We start from the raw sequence: 27,928 nt of genomic DNA, 5'->3' as shown, positions 1-27,928 counted from the left end.
CAAGAATAAACTGCCCCAATTAAATAACATGTGAAGACAGTTAACTCTTTATTAAATGGATGATTTGCAAGAAGGACATTGATGAATAAAGGTAAAATTTTTCACTCATAGTGAACAGGAAACTTTTAAATGTGTAAGGTTTACGTTCAATTTCATTTCTTTAAAAAGTATCTGCTCCTTTATATCATGGTGTGCGAAGCACTGGTGAGATTTATGTCACCAGAGATTCCCAGTTTGTTGATTTCCCCAAGATTTTTCACCCGATGATTGTACTGCAACAAGTGAGCGTCATTGACCGCAACCTTGAAGTGGTCAGCTTCAACCAGGACTTGTATCTGAAATGGCACGTACACAAAACTGTTAGGAATGCCCATTCATCACAAAACCAGTGTGGCCTGAGCTCAGGATGTCCAGCATTTCACCTTTATGATCAATTGTAGAACTAATTAAAGTCAGAAAAAGTAACTTTACAGCAAAAATAAACTCCAACTTATTCAAGATTTAAACAAAACAAAATGATAAAATTTTTAGAAGGATATATAGTTGAAGCCACAGAGGAAAAGATTAGGTAAAGTTTTTGGATGGCCTCAACCACCTAAAACTAAAACTAAAACTAAATGCTAAAATAGGAATCCTCTACTTAGAGTGGCAAATGTTATGAAGATTGACAATAACCAGTTTTGGCAAGAGTAGGGGAAACATACTCTCCCGGTAGTTAGAGGATGTGTTAATCCTTACATCCTTTTGGAAGCAGCACTTTGGCAATATCCTTATCTAAATTTTAAACATGTATATTCTTTGAGTAAAGTTATTCTGGGAAGCAAAGATTTATAAGGATAGTAATCACAGTATTTTAGTAAAATAAATAAAACTTTCCCGGTTTTATTTGTTTGGAATATTTCCATACTCCAAATTTTCATCAGTAGGGTACAGGCTGAATTATTACACATCTGAACAATGAAGAACTATTAGGTGGCAATGTTCTCATAAGGAAAGATGTCCACCAAATGTAGAATATGGTCCCTGTTAGACCCTGCCCTTGAGCTGGCGGTCTAGCTGGGTTTTTTTAATTAATTTATTTATTTTTATATGTGGCTGTGTTGGGTCTTCATTGCTACGCACAGGCTTTCTCTAGTTGCGGCGAGCAGGGGCTACTCTTTGTTGCGGTTCACGGGCTTCTCACTGTGGTGTCTTCTCTTGCTGCGGAGCACAGGCTCTAGGCCCACGGGCTTCAGTAGTTGTGGCTCATGGGCTCTAGAGCACAGGCTCAGTAGTTGTGGCGCACGGGCTTAGGTGCTCCGCAGCATGTGGGATCTTCCTGGGCCAGGGATCGAACCCGTGTCCCCTTCATTGGCAGGTGGATTCTCAACCACTGCGCCACCAGGGCAGCCCGGTCTAGCTGTTTTATAACCCAATCTATAGTCAACCCTTACCTGATACTGTGGACCTAATAAATATTTGTGAAGCAGTGCTTAAAAATGAAAAGTGTGTTGCTTGTCATAGAAAACACTGGAAAGTTACTCATGTTGAAACCTTTGTGAGGATGGGGGAAGCAGTAAAGGATGGAGGACTTTTTAGTTAATTTTTTAAAATCTATAAATTTTTCTTTTCATAAAACAAGTATGTATTACTTTTAGAATTTAAAAATTTTAGGTTTTTTTATTTTTTTTGACTATGCCACACGGCATGTGGGATCTTAGTTCACCAACCAGGGATTGAACTCACGCCCCCTGCATTGGAAGCATGGAGTCTTAGCCACTGGACCACCAGGGAAATCCAATATTTTGTTTTGATTGCCATGCTAACTATGTTGTTTTGAGGAATTAAGTCTCAGCCCAACTGTACCATAAAGACTCTCTACTTTTTTTATTAAAGATGCTATTTTTCTCACTTCCAGAAAAGCTTAAACTCAGAAGGGTGGTAACGGGTGATGGTAAGGTGCCTGAATGGAGTTGGGGAGAGTGCCACTATTTCTGAGACCTGTCCCCTGGTATGGAGAGCAGATGTACTGGTTAGGTGTCCCAGGACAGCTGATGAAAATTCATTTCCTGTGCATTGTGGTTTAAGAGTGATTCCCCATGAGAAATATACATTATCAATAAATAATAGTAGCAATAACTTACTTTGAAAGGTTTACCACTTTCAAATGGGAAAACCGTCTGTCTTTCTTCCTTCCCCCAGTTATTATTCAGCTTCGAATTGCAAACGATGACTTTCCTGTTGTCCTCATTGAAGCGTGGGTTAAAGTGGAAGGCGACATCATTTCCTGTCTTGAAATCTAAAGCAAGTCTGTTTTAAACCAAAGACCAGAGTTAGTAAAATTATTCAAGTTGTACATTTGTATCAAGTGAAGAACATAAAATTTTCTAAAGAGCAAATCATTTATAAAATACAGGAAAAATTTCTAAACAGAAAGCAAATAAACCAGAGAATGGGTTCAAACTGGGAAGTATACTGGGCCAAGTACAGTAGTTCCACTTTATGTGCAGAGGGTATGTTCTAAGACCCCAGTGGATGCCTGAAACCATGGATAGTACCGAACCAAACATCTATTTAGCTAGCTAGCTAGCTGGCTAGCTATCCACGCACACTTTTTTCCTATACATGTATACCTATGATAAAGTTTAATTTATAAATTAGGTACAGTAAGAGATTAATAATAAAATAGAACAATTACAGCAATATACTGTTGTAAAAGTCATGTGAATGTTGTCTTTCAAAATATTGTACACATTTAATGCCTTTTCCATCTGAACTAAGCACTTATGCACTGGGGCTGTAACTTTTGCAGTTTGAGGTATGACAGGAAAAAAAAAAAACTAGCATGAGTTTCTTTCCTTTCTCACAATTTCATGGACAGAAGATTTGTACTTACTATAGATCTTAGCAACCTCAGCATACAATTTTTTTCTTTCCATTAAGTCAAGAACCTTCCCTTTTTCACTTAAAAGGAGGCTTTTATAGCTTCTCTTTGGCATATATGAATTGCCAGCATCACTACTCTTGCTTTTGGGGTCATTATTAAGTAAAAGGTTACTTGGACACAAGCACCAGGGTACCACGACAGTGGATCTGATAACCGAGAGCTACTAAGTGCCTAATAGGCCAGATATTGCTGCACAAAGGGATGATTTCATGTACTGGGCAGGATGGGGCTGGACAGCGTGAGATTTCACCATGCTGCTCACAACGGTGGCAACTTAAAACTTATGAACTGCTTATTTCTGGGAATTTCCATTTAATATTTTCAGACCGCGATTGACCCTGGGTAACTGAAATCGTGGAAAGCGAAACCTCAGATAAGGGGGGACTACGGTATTCGATGTACTACCACAGTATCTCAAAGTACACAAGACTATGTGTTGAGTTTTTTGGCCTCGTTGTCTTTGGTCAGATCCTCCTATTCAGCTGTAATTCTCTTTTTACTCTCTACACATGAAACAGTCAAGGTGTGCTCGCTTCGGCAGCACATATACTAAAATTGGAACGATACAGAGAAGATTAGCATGGCCCCTGGGCAAGGATGACACGCAAGTTCATGAAGCGTTCTATTTTTTTCCCCTGGTGGTGCAGTGGTTAAGAATCCGCCTGCCAATGCAGGGGACACAGGTTCGAGCCCTGGTCCGGGAAGATCCCACGTGCCGTGGAGCAACTAAGCCCGTGTGCCACAGCTACTGAGCCTGTGCTCTAGAGCCCACGTGCCACAACTATGGGTGACTAGAGCCCGTGCTCCACAACAAGAGAAGCCACCGCAGTGAGAAGCTCGTGCACCACAACTAGAGAAAGCCTGTGCGCAGCAACAAAGACCCAACGCAGCCAAAAATAAATAAAAATAAATTTTTTAAAAAAGAAAATTCAATTGAGTAAAATATTTTAAAAAAAAAGCAAGGTCTGCTTTCTAGACCTACTAACAATGATTCCTTCGGTATTTAATTCACCCAGTAACAGACACATACAACCACCAATGATTAAATTCACAGGGAAAGGACCAATATGGTCAAATGGCAATAGAAGTTGTATTTGACTAAATATGCAATGCCTGTATTTTCTCAGCTGTGAAAAGGAAGATAATTGTCAACTCTACCGCCGTACGGATTTTTTTCTTTCATGTAACTGCTCACATAGATTTTGCAGATCAAAGCAATACATTTCTCAGTTTACTACCACCTTAATCATTTCAACCAAAATTGGTTTTGACCTGCCACAGTCTCAGTCGACATCTCTATTGTTATTGGAACTAACCTTTTTAGTGCAACAGTCATAAATAAGGCAAAGATACCAGTGTGGTCCTGCATGACAGCAGCTGCAGCAGGAGGAGAGCAGATATTACCAAATCGTGAGTGCTGTCTGCAGAGGATCAGGGCGCTGGGTCCTATGTTATTTTGGGAGGCAAGATGGATAAGGACACAGGCAGAGGATATATATGTTGTGTAACTTGCTGTGAGACAAGCTTTATTATGTAGGGAAGTATTGTGCTGAGAGAAGCTGTATAGGCTGTGTGGAAGGAAGAGCTGGCTTAGGGTAGTGACTACCACGTAGAACCAGAGCAGGCTGGCTGGAGGTGGAGTGAACTGGTTAGCTGAATGTAAAACGATCAGATCAGAATCTGAGTCCACCTCCTGGTAACAGAGGAGGTTGCTCCTGCCGATTCACGCGGATCAAGATGACAGGCACTCACAGGGGCTGTTTATAGATTCTTAAATAAACCTGTGTACACAGCTGGAATTTGTACCTTTTGTATCCTGTCTATAAGACCCAGAAACATATTAATTAATCTAGGAGCTTTAATAGTACTACTAACCTCAAGGACAGACATACTGAACAGCTTCAGGATAGCCCTAGCCTGCTTGTATTATATATAAATATAACCAGTGGTGATAACCAGAGCCAAGCATCCCAGGGCAGCCCGTAAATCAGCATGGATTTTCCTAAGTGAGCTCAAAGTCTTACCCGCCCCGAGCTCACCCCACCAGTACCAATGGCAGAGGCTGATTTATTTTTACAAAGTCTTTAACTTGCAGTCTTTTCAAACTTTTTAAGTAAACAGTGTCTACTCAGAAGACTGGGGTTCCCCACCTTGTCACTTATCATCTGTAGACCAGGCCGACACGTGGGAATCTGTGACTGCTGTTTCACCCGGTATGAAGACGGAAATGGCGGCCAAGCTCACAAATCTGAGAGTGCACCAAGATCTGCACAACTGCAGGGAGATTTGTACCACTATGAGGACAGAGAGGTATAATTTTTTTTTTTTTTTTTTTTTGCGGTACGCGGGCCTATCCCGTTGCGGAGCAACAGGCTCCGGACGCGCAGGCTCAGCGGCCATGGCTCACGGGCCCAGCCGCTCCGCGGCATGTGGGATCTTCCCGGACCGGGGCACGAACCCGTGTCCCCTGCATCGGCAGGCGGGCTCTCAACCACTGCGCCACCAGGGAAGCCCCGAGAGGTATAATATTTAAGCTCTCAGATCAACTAGACATCTTTTTGTCTTTGACCCTAGTTTTTTTTTTTTTTTTTTTTTTTTTTATTTGGCTCCACCGGGTCTTAGTTGCGGCACGCATGATCTTCGTTGCGACATGCAGGATCTTTCAGCTGTGGCATGTGGGATCTTTTTTAGTTGTAACCTGAGAACTCTTAGTTGAGGCATGTGGGATCTAGTTCCCTGACCAGGGATCAAACCCCGGCCTCCTGCACTGGGAGCATGGAGTCTTAGCCCCTGAACCACCATGGAAGTCCCTGACCCTAATTTTTGATGGGCTTTGTGTTTTAGACAATCTATGGCTCAGAGGTGGAGGGATGGCCAAACATTACATTACAAAGGCTCTACTTTCCTTTAATTCTAAGGCTTTCACTGCCTAGAAGAACCAAAGAATGGGTTTTCCTGCTCTTCCTCTTGGTCCTCACAAAGTAGAACTCTGTTTTATTCTGGTTCTGGGAGAAACACAAGATTTAGTGAGGGAAACCTTGTCTTCTTGGTGGGAATGCGTATTGATTTATGGGGAAATCCCAAACTATGGTATAGCCAAGATTCTAAATGTGCAATTTTAAAAACTCTATCAAAATTCAAAACAGATCACCCTTTATTCCAAAAGCAATCAGTAAATATGTTAGACTTGCTGACTTTGCTCTTTACCTGTTTGCATCAGGCTTTACTGTGCCCAGGATTGTTATCAGCATGCGAGGCATGACTCCTCCGGAAAAAGGCAGGTCATAAGGCACATTCTGGGAATTAAAAAAAATATATATATATCACTAAAGAGTCATGTTTTCTTGAGGCAAGAAAGAAAAAGATATCGCTAAAGTTCAACCACTTTTAATACGTGTGAATAACACATAACCCTACTTTAGCCATCTTTTCAGACTCTCAGGCCACCTTGCCCAGGGCCTGAAGAGAGAAGGCTCCCTACACAACTGCAGCTAATAATCGAGAATAAGGCCATCAGTTAATTGGTGCCAAAGGCAGAACATGTTCCCTTTCGGAGCACTGTATCTCTCATGACAAGGCCCATCCCAATCTATAACTCATCCACTTGACCTATTTTCTGGAAAGATCCTTGTCATATAACATTCTCTGTCAGGTTGTTCTGCTCCCTGTGGGCAGGCACTGTGGTACCTTCTGGGCTTCTGAGGCCCCCTATGTTCCACTCACACAAGGCCCTGAGGAGTGCTTTGAATGTGGCAGGTACTTGATATTTGTAGAATGGACACTTTCCAATTAATACCTTCCCCAGTTCATTTTACAAATATTTCTTGACCTTCTATGTTCAAGGTGCTGTAAATATTCCCAATGCTCTGTCCTTGGCCTCTTCTCTTTTTCCTGTAAAATTGTTTCCCCCTGGGTTCGACCATCACCCAAGTCTTTTCTCTCTAGCACTGATCTGTCTGATCTGTACTAGTCCTGTGCTTCCTCCCGGAACTCAATAGTCCTGTGCTATTGAACTCTTTCCTCATATCTGTATCTTTTCTCCCAACTACACTATTTGGAAGGGAAGGGTGTGTGTCTGAGATGTGGCTGGAGCCCCACAGAGTTTTATGCTTAGAACTCATTTATTAAAATGGGTTTTAATGTAAGTGAAAAATTAATCCTTAGATGACAAAATTATCTTTAGGTTTTTAAAAACCCGATTACCGTGGTTCCCCCAAAGGTTCCCTCTATGACCATGGGAAGGTTGTATAACTCTTTATTGCCCCATTTCCTCATTTGTGAAGTGGGGATAATAACAGTGTCTTAGAGGGTGCTTATGGGGTTGAATGAGATCATCCATGTAGAAGCACACAGCTGGCACCTGTTATATACTCAGTGTTTATTAATAATAATAACCAAAACTTCCCCCATTGCTATGATCTTAACTTGATTTATATTAAAGCTGCTTTACAGATGCCTTTAAAAGATGCACTAGCTTCTCTTTAACAGTACACATATTGAACTCAACACGAGCAGCAATTTTTTCTATTGGACCAACATACACTGTGGCTGGTCCTTGCAAAGCAGCTGTAAGCAGTGAGTTTAAAGCTTCAGCTCTCCCAGGAGCCCTTTGCAGGTCAGTACCCAGAGCCAGCTCCCAGCCACAGCACCTCAAAGTGATGGCACCACTGCTCCAGAGAATTGCTACGGGCTTCATTAGCTTTGTCCTGATCACAGTCAAGCATACGAAATGACTAACACCATCTTACCAGGGGTCCAGAGGGGACGCCATAAGGGCCAGCAGCAGGGTAGGCTCCAGGAGCACTTGGCTGTCCAGGAGGTGGGTAGACCCCAGGCCCAGGGTAGGCACCTGGTGCAGTTGGTCCAGGATAACCAGGTGCAGTTGGGCCAGGGTAGGCCCCTGGAGGTGCCTGGCCTGGGTAACCCCCAGGAGGGGTTACCCCTGGGGGTAACCCCTGGCCAGGGTAGGGGCCGGGTGGTACCTGGCCAGGGTAGGCCCCAGGATAGGATGCTCCCGGGTAGCCTCCTGCCCCAGCAGGCTGGTTTCCCCATGGACCAGGCCATCCTTGAGGGTTTGGGTTTCCAGACCCAGATAAGGCATCATTAAGCTGGAAAGAAAGACATAAACAGTTATAGGATGAAAGACATTCACCACAACAGAATTTTCAGGAATATGTGATCTAAGAATTAGAGCGACATGCTGAAGATATGAAATTCATATCAATAAAATTTCCCCCACCTATTAGTTTTGAGTTCCTAAGACTAAAATTAGACTTTAGGATTATACATGCTTGATCACTCTATTCTTGCTTCCCATCGTCTCAGATCATTAAGGGTTGCCTTTTCGTAATTTGCTAAAGTCAGGAGCTAGCCATCCTCTGTGTAAAAGCACATACTTTCTGACACGAGAAAAACAATCATGAAAATCAAGATGCATGTGGGCTGGAAAACCTCCACCAAGCTGGCGCTGTTTGCCTTGGCCTTCCCTTGGCTGGATGTCTACTGCACTTCAGGTGCACCAGGTTAGTCACCACTTAGTGGCATCCAGGCTCGTATCAGAGAAGCTGCCTTGTACACAGGGATGTGGAATCACAAGATCTGGTTTGAAATCCAGTGCCATCCTTCAAGAGCCCCAAACCCTTGGAGCCATCATGCCACTTGTACAGGACTTAGTGTCTTTGTCTGTGTAACAGGGATAATGATCTTATCTCATGTGATTGTTGTGAGGAACAGATGAGGCAGCATTTGGGACGGCTCTTTATAGACCGCAAGATGCTGTGCCAGTGTTGGTTTGTGTCCTTTCTCTCCAGGAGGAGACTCTGCCTTCTCCCTCTCTGACATCTACAGTATTTAGCAGAGTGCTAGGTGGTACATGGAAGATACTCAGTAAAAACTTCTATGTTGACTGAATATGATCTGCCAGGATTGTCTGACCCTTTGGTGCATCAGGAGCCCAACCCCAGACTTGGTATCGGGGCAGCAGAGTGAGGCTGTGAAGGGAGCCCATGGGGTCTGGGGGAGGGGGAGAGAGAAACAGAGGGCTGGATGATGACGGAAAGTAAACCGGATTTAGAAAACAACTCAAGCTCCTGGCTGTAGGTGGTGTGAGTCATTCTGTTAAGGAATTTGAGAATACATAAGCATGCTAATAGGAATTTATTTTGGCTGCTTCTTACTCCAGCATTTGGGAAAGGAGGAGTAGAAGGCACTGCAGGATTTAAAAAAAAAAAAAATCAGGATGCTCAGACTGTACCACACTGCCCTTTGTTCAGCTGGTTTCTCAGCTCCTGCCAGTGGAATCCACCCACTTCTGTCCTAGGCCTTGGGTAAAGGGGTTACTGTTAGTGAGGCCCAGGCCTCTCTCTTCCTGGCTTTCTTCCCAAATCTGTTGCTGGAAAAACAAGACTCCAGCTAACAAGCCCTCATTGGACGGGTGAGGCCAGAGGAAGCCAAGTGGTGGGAGAGTTAGGAAAACTTGAGTGGTTAAAAAAAAACAACCTTCAACCTGCATGACTGTATACATATTAGGGTAGGAAAACAGACATAAAACACTTACCGAAAAACTGTCTGCCATTTTCCTGAAAGGAGAAACAAACAAACACAGGTTATTGATCCTAAAAGATTTCACTGGTTTCCGTATGAATTTAACATCACAAACAGCTCGTTGTGCAGGTCTAGTCAGTGTACAGGCATTCTCCTAACACAAGCCAGTCTATTCCTCAAATATGCTGAAATCATTAGCAGGGAACCACAAAAATGTCTCATCAAAGGGCGGAGATGCACTCCACCTGGATCACCACGCCCTATTTAACTCATACCTTTAAACTCTAATCACACTAGCCTGTGGCCTGAATCCTGGGAGTACCAGGCGACCCAACGCAGGTGGGAGAGGGGGGAATAAAATGCTCTGCCCCTTTCCTAGGTAACAAATGTAAACGGTCCTGGGTTTTTGGTCCTCCTTCACCTTCCTTCCTGTGTTCTTTTTCTACCACCTCATAAAAAGTGTTCAGTGCATTAATCTCACCCACCTCCCCTCCGGTTCCCTCTAACAGCCCCACACCCTCCTCTGGGTTTTGGGAGGAAGCGGTTGGTTCTTCCTACTGAGATTTGAAAGACAATCCTTGCCTTCCCGGGCCCCACCCTCCAAGACCTAGTTGCTGCTGTTGATTTATTCCTTCATTTGTACACATTTATGCCTACTCTGGGCCAGGCACCGGGTGGCTCCTGTCTGGGTTTGAAGATGAGATCGACCAAGATGTATGGCCAAAGGGTCCAGAGGCCAGAAGGGGGTCACAAGTGATGGACGCTGTGAGCCAGACTGCATGCTGTGGGAAGTCACAACTCGAAAGATGACTTCTAACAGGGGAAGAGACAGTGTTGCTTGAGCTAAGCCTTGAAGGAAAGGTGAGATTGTGATGTGGAGCAATAAAGAAGAAAGGCGGGCACAAGATGATTCCCTTTTTTTTTTTTAAAGATACTTGTTATTCCAAATGAAATGTCTGGCAGTATAACAAACAACTAAGGTTTAAAAAAAAAAGTCAGGGTTTCCCTGGTGGCGCAGTGGTTGAGAGTCCGCCTGACAATGCAGGGGACTCGGGTTCGTGACCCAGTCCGCGAAGATCGCGGCTGGGCCCGTGAGCCATGGCTGCTGAGCCTGCGCGTCTGGAGCCTGTGCTCCGCAACGGGAGAGGCCACAACAGTGAGAGGCCCGCGTACCGCAAAAAAAAAAAAGTCAGACAATGTGGAGGAAAATATTTTTGGGTAGGATGCTACCAGAAAGGGTTGGCCTTGCCCACAGCTGCCTCAAAGGGTAGCCCCGAGACATCATTCTTGCTTCTCCGGCTCCTCCCCCTGTGCCAAGGCCCCATCCAAACACGATGTTTTACACCTGCTCCCGCTGCGGGTGCCCTCTAGCGGTGAGGGGAGGAGAGTAGCTTTGGACTCCTCAGGCCTGGGTGAGTTTTCTCAGCTCAGGATCACTGGTGCTGTGGCCAAAATTACCTGGACTTGAACAATCAGAATCTCTTTTTCCTTAAGTCGCCTATTTGTGATAGTTACTCAATTATTATTCTTAAAATAATTGAGTAAATGGTGGCTGCTTGATAGGTCCTAAAAATGTAGAATATTAGATTTTATTGTTAAAAAACCAAACAGGCAGACCTCCTCCTAGAACTTAATGTGTGCTTTATTTATACACCAGATATTTTATCCTACTCTGCTGTAGGATAAAGTACTCTGTCTTTCTTTTTGCACATCTCTTTTAAAATTTGGGCATTCTCAAATATATTTGGAAACACTCAGGTTGTCACTGTTACCACTGTGCCCATCTTCCAACATGGAAACTGCTAGCAATTTGATTAGGAAGTCACGGTGACTCTCCCAGGGCTTATATTCACTGTATTTAGTATATAGTATTTGACCTTTTAAAGCAAAAGTCAGGTGCTCTTCTGCGCTTCCTTCCCCAAAAGGCTACCACTGCCTTGAAAACTGTGCTGCTACCCCGGAAAGAACTTAAGAGTTGTTAAAGAGAAAGAAAGGACATTTCTTAAGTCAAGAAAATAAAGCTTCTCATTTTGGATGCCAGTAGGAAACAATCTTGAACTTCATAGTGGGCAGAAAGCTTAGTTCCTTTGATTACACTCCTGGGCAACGTATCAAAGCCTCAGCAATAACATTGTAAGTGTTTTGACTTCTTTTAAATATCCCCATTGTGTTCAGGCCTATTCCCAACCTCACACCACTGACATTTCAGGTGGGATACTTTGTAGGGAGGGGCTGTCCCGTGCATTGCAGTACGTGCAGCAGCATCCCTGGCTTCAACACACAAGATGCCAGTAGCACCCCTCCCCCGCCATCGTGATAATGCAGAATGTCTTAAGACATTGCCAAATAACCCTGGGGGAAGCGGGAAGAGGGCAAAATTGTGCCTGGTTTGAGAACCACTGGTGTAGGCTAATTAGCATATGTATCCTCACATAAATGTACCTATGCAAGTCAATAAAAAACAGAAAGGTAGTTTCAATTGTTAAAACTAGCTAAATCTGTTCCATTGGCCTCATAAAGTGTCTTATTAACATAAATCCAATTAAACTTAGATGTGTTTAAAGGCTGATCATAACCAGAAACTCACACAAAGACATTTACATTTACATTTCTAAAATGTAACATTTATTCTTTTCAAAGTTTCTGTTCAAGCATATTCAGTTTATTTTCCGACTAGCCCCAAACAATTTAAGAAACAAAGCAGATTCCACTTTATTTCTACTGTGTTTCACATGACACCAAGGATGACAGTTTGGATTGTGTTGTGACACATTAGACAAGCCCATTAGAATAATGACACCCTGCATTTATGTGGTGCTTTTCAGTTTACAAAGCACTTTCACATACCTTACCTATTTTGATTCTGATAATAATCTTATGAGATTGACAGGGAAAAATTAATATCCTCACTTTAAAGGTGAGGAAACTGAGTCTCAGAGAGGTAATGTGGTGACCCAAAGTCATTCTGTCATTGGCAGGCCAAGGACCAGGGTCCAAGCATCCTGACTCCTAATTCAGGCTGATTTTACACTAGTATAAAACCTCACACTTTGAAATTTTAAAGTATAGTCCTTCGAAAGTGTTAGTTACTTCATTTAGAAATTCATTCTCTGGCTTAAACATTCAGAACTGCATAAACATGCTGAAATTGTAAACAAATTAAAAAGAGATCATGGGGACTTCCCTGGTGGCACAGTGGTTGAGAATCCTCCTGCCAATGCAGGGGACATGGGTTCGAGCCCTGGTCCGGGAAGATCCCACATGCCGTGGAGCAGCTGAGCCTGTGCGCTACCACAATGAGAAGCCCCAGCCCATAGCAACGAAGACCCAATGCAGACAAAAATAAGTAAATAAAATGAATAAGTTAAAAAAAAATCATGTTTTTGTCAGAAAACTAGCTGGGTGACTCAGTGTGCAGTGACATTGAATACAAGGATGGCATTTTGCACAGTCACTTTGCTAATTATAACCACATTTAAACCGATAAAGCTTACTTTTCCAAAAATTGGGTATGCATTGTTTTGATTATGTCAACTCCCAACCATCAGATCTCTGATGAAACAGGTTCTAACCAATGTTCTTTTGAAATCAAGGTTAGCAACCTTAGAACTTAAAAACAAAAAAAGGAACCAAAAAAAGAATAAAAATAAAAACCACATCTATTTGGGTAAATATCTTCCCTACTTGCCTGGAAATTTTCTTTTTTTTTTCTTTCTTTCTTTCTTTCTTTTTTTTTTTTTTAGAGGAGTAGCTTATAGAGACAATCAAATGTAAAATTAAAAAAATCTTCCCACTCCACAGGTACTATAGGTTTGTGAACTCTGGCATTCCCAGAATCAGAGAATTTTGAAAAGCCAGGATAGAAACACTACGTCAAAGACAAAAACATTTAAAAACTACTACCTGAGTCTTCACATTTGGAAAAACCTACAGAAAGTAGTTCAGTATTGCTTTGGAATAAGGAATTTAAACATGAGTCAGAACGCAGGCCACTTTAATCGGTTGTTAATTGCAGCTCTGCCCTTCAATAAAGAGTAGCTATTCACTGTACTAAGCTATTCTAGGCCCATGCAGCAATTAATTCAGTTGCCAGGGTTCCCAGGAGCACTTCTGAAATTTCTGCCCACAAAGGGCCCCAACTTTTATACGAGCTGTAAGGGAAGCAGATCACAAACGTATTTCCTCAGAACCCCAAGCACTGCCCACACTCCTCCCCAAAGAACACAGGACAGGCAGTCTACGTCCTGGACTTACTGAAACATGGAAAAGGCCTTGAGGAACGCTCACTTACCAAAGCCAAATTCAACGATGCTGGTTAGAATAAAGGAAACTGGTCCTTTACTAGGATTTCTTTTTCATCATTGTTCCTCAGCATCAAGGAAGGTAAAGTTACTTTGTGCCTCTCAGTTACTGATTTTTTTTTTCCCTTATGGAAAAGCTGAACATCAGTCAAGAGAGAACACATGATACTTAGTCAGCAGCACATTGGAATTACTGCCCTGGCAGGCTTACCACTCAGAATTTAATGAGAAGAACCCGTTCAGGCACCAGACACAAAATGTTAACTAGCTGTCCTCAGAGAAGCCTGTGTCCCAAACTATCACAGGAAAGAGAGGCTAAGTTTTAGATCAGTTACTATGAGTCTCAGGTATATGAAGTTTACAAGCCAACTGGTATTTAAGGTTAACATAAGAGTCTCAAGTTTTACTATATGAATAAATATCTGTATTAGAGTTAAAATTTAGAGTCTGACTGATGAAGGTTCTAGGCAAACAGTATCTAAATCACAGGTGAGACCAATATTGGCCTTTGACCTCACTAGCAGTAAGTAAAAAGTCTTTATAAAGCACTTCTGCATATTTGTGGCATAGCAAAATGTCATTGATTAAGGACCCCTCAACAGAGTGAGATTTGCTATTCCATTTTTTTTAAAACTAGCTTTTGCACTTCCCTGGTGGAGCAGTGGTTAAGAGTCCGCCTGTCAATGCAGGGGGCACGGGTTCGAGCCTTGGTCCGGGAAGATCACACATGCCGCGAAGCAACTAAGCCTGTGCGCCACAACTACTGAGCCTGCGCTCTAGAGCCCGTGCTCCACAAGAGAAGCCACCGCAATGAGAAGCCCGCGCACCGCAGAGTAGCCCCCGCTCGCTGCAACTAGAGAAAGCCCGCGCACAGCAACGAAGACCCAACACAGCCAAAAATAAATAAATAAAATAAATAAATTTAAATAAATAAATAAAAATAAAAAAGGCATTGGTGACTTACAAAAGAAAAGCATGTCTTAAAAAGAAACCAGGGCTTCCCTGGTGGCGCAGTGGTTGAGAGTCCGCCTGCTGATGCAGGGGACGCGGGTTCATGCCCCGGTCGGGGAGGATCCCACATGCCGCGAGGCGGCTGGGTCCGTGAGCCATGGCCGCTGGGCCTGCGCGTCCGGAGCCTGTGCTCCGCAACGGGAGAGGCCACAGCAGTGAGAGGCCCGCGTACCGCAAAAAAAAAAAACAAAAAAAAAAACCCAAAACTAGCTTTTAGGGTCAATCTATCAAGCAATGCTCCTTCTTTTCTACTTCTTATGTAACCTGGTGAGGCACCACCTAATATTTCTAAGCTCAAAACATTCAAGACCCATCATCAAACTTCTCCCAAGAATATGAAGTAAATGTTGATTCTAAGTATAACGCCCACACATTATTAACTTAGGAAAGAGCTCCAATCTCCCATAGATCAAGGATGAGGCATAGCCATCAAAGGATTGAAAGACTCTCCTCTAGGGATTCAAAGTCAATGTCTGAAAAGGAGACTATTGTGGAACAATAAATTTTTGTTATTAAACTTTAACTTTTATGGAAACAATTTCCTAGTATGAAAGATAAACTTGACGCAAATGAGTCAGAATTTTGGAAGCTGGTGAAAATTTTCTCTCATGCTCTGTGCCAAGAGGTCAATTTTCATTGCTATCATTTTCTTCAGAACTAAATGAGCCTTTCTTCCATTCCCTTTCCAGAATCCTAGAAACAGACTGGGTCACTGAGGTCCAACTGTCCTCATTGTCCAGCAACCCAACTCCCAGGAGTCAGTTTACAAATATTCCACGGTATCTGGAATAGGAATCGCTAAGGGGAGGGCATGAATGAAGCCTAAGGCACGGCCTCAAGCCCTGTGTCCCTGAGCTCTTACTCCTCAAAGTGCATGCATTTTAGTGCTTTGATTTGAGCAACTCACAATCCAGAATAAATGCTCAAACATGTTTGAAAAGCCTCCCCACCCCCGCCTCAGCTAGGCCTCTGCACCCTGGGACCAACATTGTGCCACACCCCACATATCCCCGGCACAGATGTGAGATCGTTAATGCCCAAATCTGGACAGGGATGAGTCACTGATTTGCAAAAACTGAGGGTGTACGGTCCTTGTCAAGCCGGGCACATGTCCACTCAGCCTTGGGGCAGCACCATTTTCTACGGGATCAGCATCCTGAGAGAGGCTGCAGCCCTTGACCCTGTTGGCCAGGTAGCAGGGCGCATTCCCATCCCACAGCAAGATCAAGTGGTCGACAGCCAAGTCAGGGGTCGTGGAGCCGCCCGACAGAGTCCGGGAGCAGTACCCTCTGTGGACTGGGGGCAGGAAGGCCTGCTTCCTCCCGCCCAGCTGGAGCGCGCGGCTGGGGTGATGCGCGCGCGCCCGCCGCTCACCGCCGGCGGCCCTGGGCGGCCGACGACGGGAGGGCGCGACGCCGGGGCTGAGCCTCCCAGTCGCCTCAGAGGGTGACACACCCGTCCGCCTCGAGTAAATGCAGGTGAGTCCTTGTAAGGCGTTGCTAACTTTCCCCGAGTCTCAGACTCCGCTCTCCCTTCTCGGCGACCCCCCTCCCGCGGGCCTCCAGGAAGTCAAGCCCCGGCCGCGCACCGAGCAGCGCCCGGGCGCCCTCGCCCTGACAGGCTCAGCCGCCAGCAAGCCCGTGCGCGCCCCAGTCCCGGCGCCCCGCGCCACTCACCCGACGCCTCGGCACTAGCTCGCGCGCTGCGGGGGTGGCTTCGGCAGAGGTGCTGTCGTCCTGGCTGGGTGGCGGCCGGCTCTGCGCCTCAAATACGCCGGGCCAGGCCCGCCTTTCCCGGGGCGGGGCCGCCACCCCTGCCACCCACGGCCTCGCTCTGCGGACCAGGCGGGGCGAGTCCCCGGCCTCGCTGGACACCCGGGCGCCCAGGCGCCGCGGTTCCAGGGCGCAGAGGAGACGCCTGACTCGGAACAGCGGCGGGAGGGACCCTGACCCGAGGCCTCCATCCCCGCAGCGTCCAGTTGGTCTCCTCCGCAGCCGCTGGAGATCGGAGTTCACCGCCCTCTCACCAGATTCACCTGCTAACTCCTCAGACCAAGACTGGGAGAGTCTGCGAAGCTTTTTGTGTGTGCTTCTTTGGGGAGTTCTGCTTGCTTACTTGCTTTAACCGTGTTTACTCTTTTTCTGCCTGAATCTCAGGCACTCTCAGCCCTTCTGCATTTACTTTACCTAAATCCCTTCTCAGCATCGAAGCCTTCGCACAGTGACTTGGGTCACAGTTTTCTGAGATGCTAGGTGAGATGCTCCATGTTCTTGGCCTTGCTTTCATTCCCTTTATGAACTGTGATGTGGGTCCACACCTCAGACTAGGAGCCCTAAATTGTTTTGCTGTTTGCTCCCCACTGCATCCTGAGCATCTACCCTGTGTTTGGTAAATATTTGTTTAATGAATGAATGATTGAAATGGTGAATCACTTCCTATTGGGAAGAGTCCTGATAAAGGAGGGAAGAATTAAATAAAATAAAGCTATGGCTCCAAAAAGGTTGTTACAACAAGTAGTGATGCTTCCAAGAGAAATGGTATTTGTTTGGTAGCATTTAGCTGGGTAATAGCTGAGTGAAATGGCTAAGGATGTCAAAGATGAATTTCTTTTTAAGTTCAGACTCACAAAAAGTAACTCGACTCACAGACATCGAAAACAAATTTATGGTTACCAACGGGGAAAGTGAGGGGGGGATAAATAGGAATTTGGGATTAACAGATACATACTACAATATATAAAATAAAAAACAAGGAACTACTGTATAGCACAGGGAACTATAGTCAATATCTTGTAATACCTATAATGGAAAAGAATCTGAAAAATAATATATATATGACTGAATCACTTTGCTGTACACTGAAACATTGTAAATCAACTATACTTCAAAAAAAAAAAAAAGATTAACTCAAAATGGATTAAAGACCTAAATGTAAGACCTGAAACTATAAAGCTCCTAGAGGAAAACAGGGGAAAACTCCTTGACATTGATTTTAGCAATGATTTTTTTGGATATGACACCAAAAGCACAAGCAATAAAAGCTCAGAGTGAACAAGTGGGAGTACATCAAACTAAAAAGCTTCTGTACAGGGACTTCACTGGTGGCGCAGTGGTTAAGCATCTGCCTGCCAATGCAGGGGACACAGGTTCGATCCCTGGTTTGGAAAGATCCCACCTGCCATGGAGCAACTAAGCCAGCGAGCCACAACTACAGAAGCTCATGCACTCTAGGGCCCGTGTTCCGTAACAAGAGAAGCCACCACAATGAGAAACCCGTGCACCGCGACTAAGGGTAGCTCCTGCTCACCACAACTAGAGAAAGCCCGCGTGCAGAAACAAAGACCAAATGCAGCCAATATATAAATAAAAAGCTTCTGCACAGCAAAGGAAACTATCAACAAAGTGAAAAGGCAACCTACAGAATTGGAGAAAATATTTGCAAATCATATATCCAAAGAAGAGGTTAATATCCAAAATATGTAAGGAATTCATTCATACAACTCAATTACAAAAAAAAAAAAAATCTGATTAAAAACTGGGCAGAGGAACCAAACAGACACTTTTCCAGAGAAGATATACAAATGGCCAACAGGTACATGAAAAGGTGCTCAGCGTCACTAATCATCAGGGAAATGCCAATCAAACCCACAATGAAGTATCACCTCATGCCTGTTAGAATGGCTACTATCCAAAAAGACAAGAGATAAGTGTTGGAGACGATGTGGATGGAGAAAAGAGAACCTTTGTGTACTTTTAGTGGGAATGTAAATTGAAACAGTATGGAAGTTCCTCAAAAACTTAAAACTAGAACTACCATATGATCCAGCAATTCCACTTCTAGGTACATATCCAAAGGAAATCAGATCACTATCTTGAAGAGATATCTGCTCCCCCATGTTCATTGCAAAATTATTTATAATAGCCAAGACCTGAAAACAACCTAAGTGTCCGTGGATGAATGAATGGGATAAAGAAAATGTGAGATATATATCTATAGCTATATACTGTCTCTATATCTATACACATTCATACACACACACAGTGAAATATTACTCAGTCATAAAAAATGGCAGGAAGGAAATCCTGCCATTTGTGACAACATGGATGAAACTTGAGGGCATTATGCTCAGTGAAGTAAGTCAGAGAAAGACAAATACCGAAATGATCTCACTCACATGTGGAATCTAAAAAAGTCGAACTCATAGAAACAGAAACATAGTTTGATGGTTGCCAGAGGCATGGGGAGAGGCAGAAAGGGCACAAACTTCCAGTTACAGGATGAATACGTTCTGGGATCTCATGTATAGCAAGGTGACTATAGTTAACAATACTTGAAAGTTGCTAAGAGAGTAGATCTTAAATATTCTCATCACACACACAGAAAGGTAACTATGTGAAGTGATGGGTGTGGTAACTATTGGAATCATTTCATATATATATATATGTATATATATCCATTATACATAAATATATCTCATTTTATGTGTATATGTAAATGAAGTTTAGATAATATTAACGGCTACTATTCATCAAGCACTTCTTATGTGCTTTGTATTATACCTAGTGCTTTACATGCATATATGGGGGGGGGGGAGGTAGGTATTTTTATCCCTATTTTAAAGATGAAAAAACTGAGGCATAGAGAATTAGATATGACCAAGATCACAACACAGATCAAGTTGAAAGTATGTCAGGGTCTAAGAAATAAGCCTTTGGAAATGGGATTTGCTATTCCACAGATTGAGGCAAAGAATACACCAATGAACGATGGAAGGAAGGGAGGGAGGGAGGGAAAACGCCACTGCCAGCAGACCACCAAAGATTGGTAGATTTAGAAGTTGGAGGGGATCATTCAGAAAAGGAAAGAAGAATTGACCTCACCGTGAAATGATCTCTGAAAGAACAGAGGAGCAGACTTGCTCTTTTGATTCCAGTGTTTCAATTCTGAGGGACAGTTTTCTGTCTTATAGTGGGATTCTGTGTCTGGCTGATAGCATATGTGAGAAAGCCTCTGTATTTGCTTGACCTGTGTCTGGGAGCTTTTGGGTTTTTGGCTAGAGGAGGAAGGGACTTGGTGCTAGACAATGGAGTAAGGACAGAGAACTAGGCAGGGGATGTCGAAACCAATTCCAGTCCAGCCTCTTTTGCTGGGCTGGAGCCCCAGGGAGAGAGGAATGGGGCCAGAAGCTGATGGGGCTGTCTTTGTGAAAGCTTTTTGAGAGGTGGCGTCAAGGCCCAAGTGACAAAATACAGCTCTGGGATATAAGGCATCTATCCTTTCCCCTTCTGCACACACCCCAGGACTTGCTGGCTCTTTGCAGATTTCCAGAGCAGACTCCTGGGACCGACGTTGGTGTTCTCACCAGGAAGACCCACTGGCGCTGGGAGTTCCCTCATGTAGGTAATGGACATTTCCCAAGGGGCGGGCAGAGGCTGCATCTGCCAGGGGCTGGGGTGGGGGGTAGGGGAGTGAGGTGAGGTGGCCGGCACACTGGTTTGTTAGCATGAGTAGGGTCCACACAGGTTACTTCTTTGGCGTGAACTGAGCAGGGGAGGGGCTGCGGAGGGCTCTGCTCTGTGCCAGAACGGACTATGGGAGGCATAGTCCCACAGTGGGACAAAGGAGGCCTCGCTAGAACTGGCCAACTGGGAGTTGTGATGTAACTTGGTGGTAGTTACATGTGTTCTGTGTTTTGGGCAATGAGTTCACTCAGTAAACCAAAGTGGAAAATGGAAATGTGGCCTCGTGGTGTAATCTCTGATACAATAGGATCGAAGGGTAGAAATTTATGAAAAGTCCAAATTACATGTTATGTCCGCAGAATATATTTAGATATATAAATATTTATCACTCCATGTATCTGTAAATAACTCTGAAAACTAAGATACATTAATGTTTTTAAAATATATGATTCATGATGGACTGCAACGTTCCTGTGAACTCCGACATTACATTAAGGTGACCCAGGTAGCCTGACAATGTTGCTTGCGTGGGCCTTATGATGTCAGAGAATGAAGGATATGTAATATATAAAGCTGTATTGCCCCTAAGAAAGTTGAAGGAAGCAAACATTTATATTTGGAGTTTAACTCTGACTTCCCTCCTCTTCTCCTCCCCTTGCTTACACACTGGGGCCACAAGGGCCCCCAGCGGTTCCATCCCTGCACACTCCGAGCTTAGCATCCTTGCCTGGCTGTCCCCATATGTGAAACTCTCTCTTCCCATTACCGACTCTGTCACCTCCTTCAAGTCTTCGCTCGAATGGCCCTTCTCCAGGAGTCTACTATTCAATATTTTAGCACCTTATTCAAAATTGCAGCTCAAAAGTTCCCCAGTTCCTCGTGCTGCTGGTCCCCCTTTACCCTGCTCTAATTTTTCTTTTCTTCATGGTATTTATCAATTTCCAGCATGCTACAGAATTGATTTATTTCTTGTACCTACTGTCTATTGTTGGTTCCCCCTGACTTTCTTCTACTCCCCTCCCTGACCACGGAGTTCTTTGCTGTATTATTCACTGATGAATCAAAGAGGCACATAGTAGGCACTCAACATTTGCTAAGTAAATAAATTCATAGTGTGAGCACTGGAGAAAAACCCTGTGGCCGTTTGATTTTATCACTTTCAGTGCTTTTCCCTCTTAGTTAACTATTTAATGCCTCTTAAAATGATTAAAATTTTAATAATGAAGAATTCAATTAATAGGTTGCTATGTTTGTAAAATACAAACAAAACAATAAAAAGCAAAAAAAAAACGTTTTAAATTTTTTTGCGGGATGGGGGCCTCTCACTGCTGTGGCCTCTCCCCTTGCGGAGCACAGGCTCCGGACGCGCAGGCTCAGCGGCCATGGCTCACGGGCCCAGCCGCTCCGCGGCACGTGGGATCTTCCCGGACGGGGGCACGAACCCATGTCCTCTGCGTCGGCAGGCAGACTCTCAACCACTGCGCCACCAGGGAAGCCCCTCCTTAGTACATTTTGCACAGGAAAGTCAAATTATGTATACTCTCCTTTTAACTTTGTCTTATCCTTTTGTTGGAAGACATACATAAGTATTATCATCTCATTTTTACTGTCAGGGAAAGTGACAGTTATCCAAGCTCATCCATGTCTAGGAACAGAACAGAAGTCCTGACTTTTACAACTTATCTAGACAATCACGGAGCAGTGAATCCTTGCAGGGACTGGCTTATGTAAACTAGGGAGGAAACCAGGTATAATCTGGTTCCTAAATAATTCCCGTCCTCTCTAAAATAACCAAATAATTCATTGTGTAAAGATGAATTCTTTCATCCAGTTTTCTACCATAGGAGGGAAGTGTGCACATGAAGGACTCACTTGAGGGAATTGGGAAGGTGTCTTGCATCATTTAGGATGCATTTGAAAGTGCCTTAGTGGCTGGTACTGTTTTTTCATTGCTGCCCCCTCTAGGCTTATACATAGAAGTCACTGTATGCTGGGGATTGTTTATGAAAATATAACCCCTTCTCTGAAGAGGGTGCCTGGCAACCAATTGACTTGAAAGAATCATCCATAGTAAGTGACTAACCTATGAGTATTAAAAAGGAGTTACCGACCGGAAGGGCCTTTGCCTCTTCAGAAAATGCTGTAAATCTTAAGACTGAGTCATGAGGCCACAGGGCGAGGAGTGGCATCGCTGTCCTTAGAGGGCTAGCCTCTGGTAATAAGAAAAAGTGATGGCCAAAGCAGTTGTTATGAAGACAAGAGAGGAGTCACCCTCTTGCCTTTCTTTCCAGTAATCCTCGGTCATTTCAGGGATAGATAAAGCGCATGCCCTTGCTACTTAGTGGGTTCATCATGTGCTCAAACATCTTTTTCGCTTCACTTCCTTAATTGCACATCCCCAAGCACCGCTTTTTTGTGTCAAATCCATGCCCCTTAGAGCTAACAAAAGGGTTTTGCTATGATCGGGTGTGCCTGGGAATTTATAATTTGTATACATGCAGTAAATGAGTCAACAGTATCCTACCCAAAGCCTATAAAACTCTTCCAAGATAAGTGTAAAAAGCAATCTAATAACATCAATAAAAATATCATTGAGTGACTACTATATACAAATCACTATGCTATTTGAAATAAGGGACAAGCCCAGTATTAGCCCTCGAGCAATAGTTTGGCTGATTTCTACTGATAAAGAGATTTTTAGGACCCTGCCATGAAAGCAAGGACCCTGGGAGAGGCCTCTCACCAGGATGGGGAGGAGGAACTTTGAGGAAGCTGGTGGCATCCCAGAAGATCCTGAGGGCGCCTGAATGAGGAGAACTTTTGTTAGAGAGAGCCAGGGGAGAGTAGACAAAGAAGGGAGCAAAGAGGTTGAGTAAAGAAAAGAGAGAGGGCTTCCCTGGTGGCGCAGTGGTTGAGAATCTGCCTGCCAATGCTAGGGGACACGGGTTCGAGCCCTGGTCTGGGAAGATCCCACATGCCGCGGAGCAACTAAGCCCGTGCACCACAGCTACTGAGCCTGCACGTCCAGAGCCTGTGCTCCGCAATGGGAGAGGCCACAACAGTGAGAGGCCCGCGTACCGCAAAAAAAAAAAAAAAAAAAAAAAATTGGGGGAGTTCCCTGGTGGCCTAGTTGTTAGGATTCCGGGCTTTCACTGCTGGGGCCCGGGTTCAGTCGCTGGTCGGGGAACTGAGATCCTGCAAGCCACACAGTATGGCCAAAAAAAAGAAAGAAAAAGAAAGAAAGAAAGACTTGAACCAGAACCGGCTTTCAGTGTTGTTGCCATAGCTGCTGCTATTTGACTCATGTTCCAGGATTTCCCTGCTGAATCTCACACCGCCCATCCACAACTCAGGGGCCTGGGGAACACCCTGCTCTTGGGAGGTCTTTTCTGGGAACTTGGCATTGGGCTACACCTTCTCTACAAGGTGGCCTGTCCACTGTCAGCCCAGGCTTGCTCAGATTCACGATTATCTGGTCTTCGTCCCCAACAAATACTCACGGCCTCCACCTTGCTGCGTTCTCCAGGACTGTCATTTTTCTCCCCACCTATCCCTCAGCAGATTCTATCCTCTTCTTTACTCCCTCCCCAAATCATACATACACACCCAAATTATGCAACCTCCTCTCCCCGCAGCACAGAATCACATAGGTTTGCTTTACGTGGATTTCCCTCAGCCTTCGGCTAAAAGTGGAACAGTCAATACACTCTCTGTGTGTGTCTTCTCCAACCTGCCAGTCTGTTAGGTTAGGGGAAGCAAAGAGGGGAAGGCCAGCTGGAAAGCACTTCAGCCGCTATAGATGAGCATCTCGTCTGCGGAGCAAAGGGAACTCTGGACATTGCCAGGGCTGTGGCGGGGTGGGGTGGAACAGAGTTGACAGGCTCCTGCCCACAGGTCCTTCCAATCTGCACACTGGCAAGGTGCTGTGCATATTTTCAATGCATCTGCTGGTCAGCAAACAAATATCTCTGTGGAATGAACTGGGAGATCTGGTTTGTGCAGAAAATAAGAGAACATGGAGGAGGATTCCCCCCTCTGCATGTTTGAAGGGCATGCCATGTGCTCTGAACCCACAAGGGCAGAACCAAGGTGGTAAATCTCGAAGAGAAGCTAAGAGGCATATAAGTATGCCTGGCTGTTTACTATAAACTGTGGAAATCTATTGCCTACAAAAGTACATTCTGACGGGAATAAAGACCCAGACCTACTACAGAATGGACTTGAGGACACAGGGAGGGGGAAGGGTAGGCTGGGACAAAGTGAGAGAGTGGCGTGGACATATATACACTACCACATGTAAAATAGATAGCTAGTGGGAAGCAGCTGCATAGCACAGGTAGATCAGCTCGGTGCTTTGTGACTACCTAGAGGGGTGAGATAGGGAGGGTGGGAGGGAGGGAGATGCAAGAGGGAAGAGAGATGAGAACATACGTATATGTATAGCTGATTCACTTTGTTATAAAGCAGAAACTAACACACCATTGTAAAGCAATTATACTCCAATAAAAATGTTAAGAAAAAAAAAAAGTACATTCCGAATCATACCCAGAGTGTTAGGCAGTGATGTGATAAGTACTTTTCAGAAGAGACCTAATTCTTTCTAATCCAAGTGGTAAGTCAAAGCTCTCCAAATCCCTTTTTATCATTAACTGTAGGGTTAGAGCAGGATTGACAGGCTCCTGATAGCCATGATCATGGGATCCTCAAGGGTCTTACAGTCCAATAAGGAGCTTCTGTTTGTGGTAAATGTAGCATAGAATTGGAGGTGACGTTGGAATTGGGCCGTGAAGAATGCAGTTGGTGTTTATAGAGATGAGAATGTGCACTATAACATTTAGGTGAATAAAAGCCCTTTCTGGGGCCAAAGAAAAAGTCAGAACTGGGTAATCGATTCCTGGTGATGCACTGGTGTAAAAGTAAGAACAAATATACCTGCTACTGATACAGGATTCCAATAGACTGACTGTTATTTATTAGCTCCCTTGTAGATAAACCACAGTTTCAGCTATAATCGTTATCACTACCCAGTGCTCATTCTGCCTCTGCCAACTCATTTCTTCCTTCATTCATCATGTCGTCATTCAGACGTAATCATATCTATTTTCCAGACACCATGTTAGAAGTAGAGGACATAGAAGTAAATAAGGCACCCACCCATCCATCTCTAAACTTTCTCTCATGAACCTTCCCTGACCTCAAGGAGCCCCCAACTATTGGGTCAGGCACACACATTAAAAATTAAGTACAGCGGGCTTCCCTGGTGGCGCAATGGTTGAGAGTCCGCCTGCCGATGCAGGGGACACGGGTTCGTGCCCCGGTCCGGGAAGATCCCACATGCCGTGGAGCGGCTGGGCCCGTGAGCCATGGCTGCTGGGCCTGCACGTCCGGAGCCTGTGCTCCGCAACGGGAGAGGCCACAACAGTGAGAGGCCCGTGTACTGCAAAAAAAAAAAAAAAAAAAAAATTAAGTACAGGGACTTCCCTGGCGGTCCAGTTGTTAAGACTCCGCCCTTCCACTGCAGGGGGCACAGGTTCGATCCATGGTTGGGGAGCTAAGATCACATGCTGTGATCGGCCAAAAAACCAAAAAGCACAACTAAGTACAGTACACTGTGATAACTGCTGGGGTTGAGGAGTATGACACATTCTGGGGGAGGACAGAGCAAGGAACATGTATTCTTCCTGGGAGTGGGGGAAGGTGGGGCAGGGTCAGTGGAAACAGCTTGACCAAAGTCACTGGGGTAAGTGTGCCAGGCGTAGTAGCAGTGATAGGAGTCAGTGTTTATATTGGGTTTATCACATGCCAGGAGCTCTTCTAGTGTTTTCTATCCTTTAACTCATTTCATCCCTATGAGCTCGGTAGGATTATTCTCCTCATTTTGCCGAGGAGGACACTGAGGCACAGAGTCAAATAACTCGCTCAGGGTCACACAACCGAAGTGGCAGAGTTGAAGTTTGAAACCGGGCAGGGCAGTCTCAAATCTGTTCCGTGAACCGTGATGCTATACTGCCTGATCTGGGAGGCACAGGGCATATGGCAGTAGGTAGGTGTGCTGTAGTTAGAGTCTAAATGGCCTTTAGTGCTGTATGCTTTATTCTGGTATGAGGGAGCCTTTCTAAACAGGCATGAATAGATAGATCTTTGCTTCGGAGAGCTAAACCAAGGTCTGGATGATTGATGATGTGGAGAAGAGAGAGACTGAAAGGAGGCAACCCCCAGAGACTATTGTAATACATTTTTTTTGTTTTTGCGGTACGCGGGCCTCTCACTGTTGTGGCCTCTCCCGTTGCGGAACACAGGCTCCGGATGCGCAGGCTCAGCGGCCATGGCTCACGGGCCCAGCCGCTCTGCGGCGTGTGGGATCTTCCCAGACCGGGGCACGAACCCGCGTCCCCTGCATCGGCAGGCGGACTCTCAACCACTGCGCCACCAGGGAAGCCCTGTAATACGTTTTAAGAGAGTATCCAGAGCAGGGGTAATGGGAACGGTGAAGGGTGATCTCATTTGTTCACCAGGGAAGGTTTAGAGCTGGATGGCAAATACCTGGCATGTGCACCACCACCCAAAGCAGAACCGACAGCTGATCACGGTGCTTTCTCTTGGTTAGGCCACAAGCTGCCTCAGCATCCTTCCCAACACAGCAGTGCTCCTCCAGGCAGCCACTACTAACTGGTTAGAGTCGGTACATCAGGTGAAACCTACTTGCCATCCCTTGTTGGGATAGACATTCTGGGCGTAGAACTCAATGGCAGATAGAATGCCTGAATGAGGAGGAAAGTGTGATCACAGGTAACTTGGAGGCTTCTGACTTGGGTGCCTGAAGGGAAAATGATATTATTGATTGTGATAGAAATGGAGAAGCAGGGTGGGAGGGAAAACCATGAATTTTGTTTTGCACATCCTTAGATCTGAAGTTCAACAGGGCATCCAAGAGTAAAGGCTGAGATGGAAATATGGATCTGAGCCCAGGAGAGACCCAAACTGGAGCTGTGATTAAAGAGAGTGTCACTGACGCTTGGAAAGTGAATGGCATCTCCCAGATTGGAGAGAAGACAGAGAGGGCTGAGGACAGAACCCTGGGAACACCAGTGGCTTGGCAGTGTAAGGAGAAAGAAGAGAGCACTGTCTGGTAGGGAAGAACGTTCGCAGATGGAGGTAGTTGGGGTGTTAGGTCCTGGGAGAGGACCACGATGCCAGAGCCACGATGAAGCTGCGATGAGGATTTGTAATGGTGGGATCCTTGTTGCCAACCTTGAGAGAGCATTTCAGTAGAGTGGGGTGGACGGAAACCAACTTACGTGGTTTGCTGGCTGAAAAGAAGGTGAGGAATATAAAACTATTCTGTCAAGATGTTTGGAGGCAGGGTAAAAGGGAAGAACCAGAGCACGTTGCTGACAGGGAAGAAGGTGGATGAGATTGATGTTGGAGAGGGGAAGCAGCTGGGATACAAGGAGGCAAAAGGGACAAATTAAGAACAGGGAGAATTTCCTCTTGGAAAGATAAGCACTTATCACAGAGTGTAATTTACATCTATTGGTGTGATTCTGACCACCAGTCCAAGGCTCTGTCTTTTTTCGGTCATTACTTTATCCCCAGTGCCCAGGGAAACATCAGGCACTGGAACTTCCCTGGTGGCGCAGTGGTTAAGAATCCGCCTGCCAATGCAGGGCACATGGGTTCAAGCC

At 44.9% G+C, this 27,928-nt stretch overlaps 1 protein-coding gene, 1 long non-coding RNA gene and 1 other non-coding gene across 3 annotated transcripts; 2 read left to right on the top strand and 1 right to left on the bottom strand.

The window, feature by feature from the left end:
* Positions 1-26: 26 nt before the first annotated feature.
* LGALS3 (galectin 3) lies at positions 27-16,565 on the bottom strand. Its single transcript, XM_027111301.1, has 6 exons — positions 16,458-16,565; positions 9,483-9,504; positions 7,675-8,034; positions 6,134-6,222; positions 2,124-2,289; positions 27-335 (listed from the first exon to the last, which is right to left on the bottom strand). The coding sequence occupies exons 2-6, from the start codon at positions 9,498-9,500 to the stop codon at positions 180-182; spliced, it is 789 nt and encodes a 262-aa protein (XP_026967102.1). The 5' UTR covers positions 9,501-9,504; positions 16,458-16,565; the 3' UTR covers positions 27-179.
* On the top strand, positions 3,452-3,558 carry LOC113623060 (U6 spliceosomal RNA). Its single transcript, XR_003433753.1, has one exon. It is a non-coding gene; the product is annotated as a U6 spliceosomal RNA (small nuclear RNA).
* On the top strand, positions 15,877-27,928 carry LOC113622782 (uncharacterized). Its single transcript, XR_003433653.1, has 3 exons — positions 15,877-16,259; positions 20,102-20,177; positions 27,150-27,928. It is a non-coding gene; the product is annotated as an uncharacterized LOC113622782 (long non-coding RNA).

The sequence above is a fragment of the Aethalodelphis obliquidens genome, unplaced genomic scaffold (genome assembly GCF_003676395.1).
Source record: "Aethalodelphis obliquidens isolate GAN/ISIS:26980383/991018 unplaced genomic scaffold, ASM367639v1 scaffold10, whole genome shotgun sequence".
Classification (NCBI taxonomy): Eukaryota; Metazoa; Chordata; class Mammalia; order Artiodactyla; family Delphinidae; genus Aethalodelphis; species Aethalodelphis obliquidens.
This window is presented reverse-complemented; position numbering and strand designations above follow the sequence as displayed.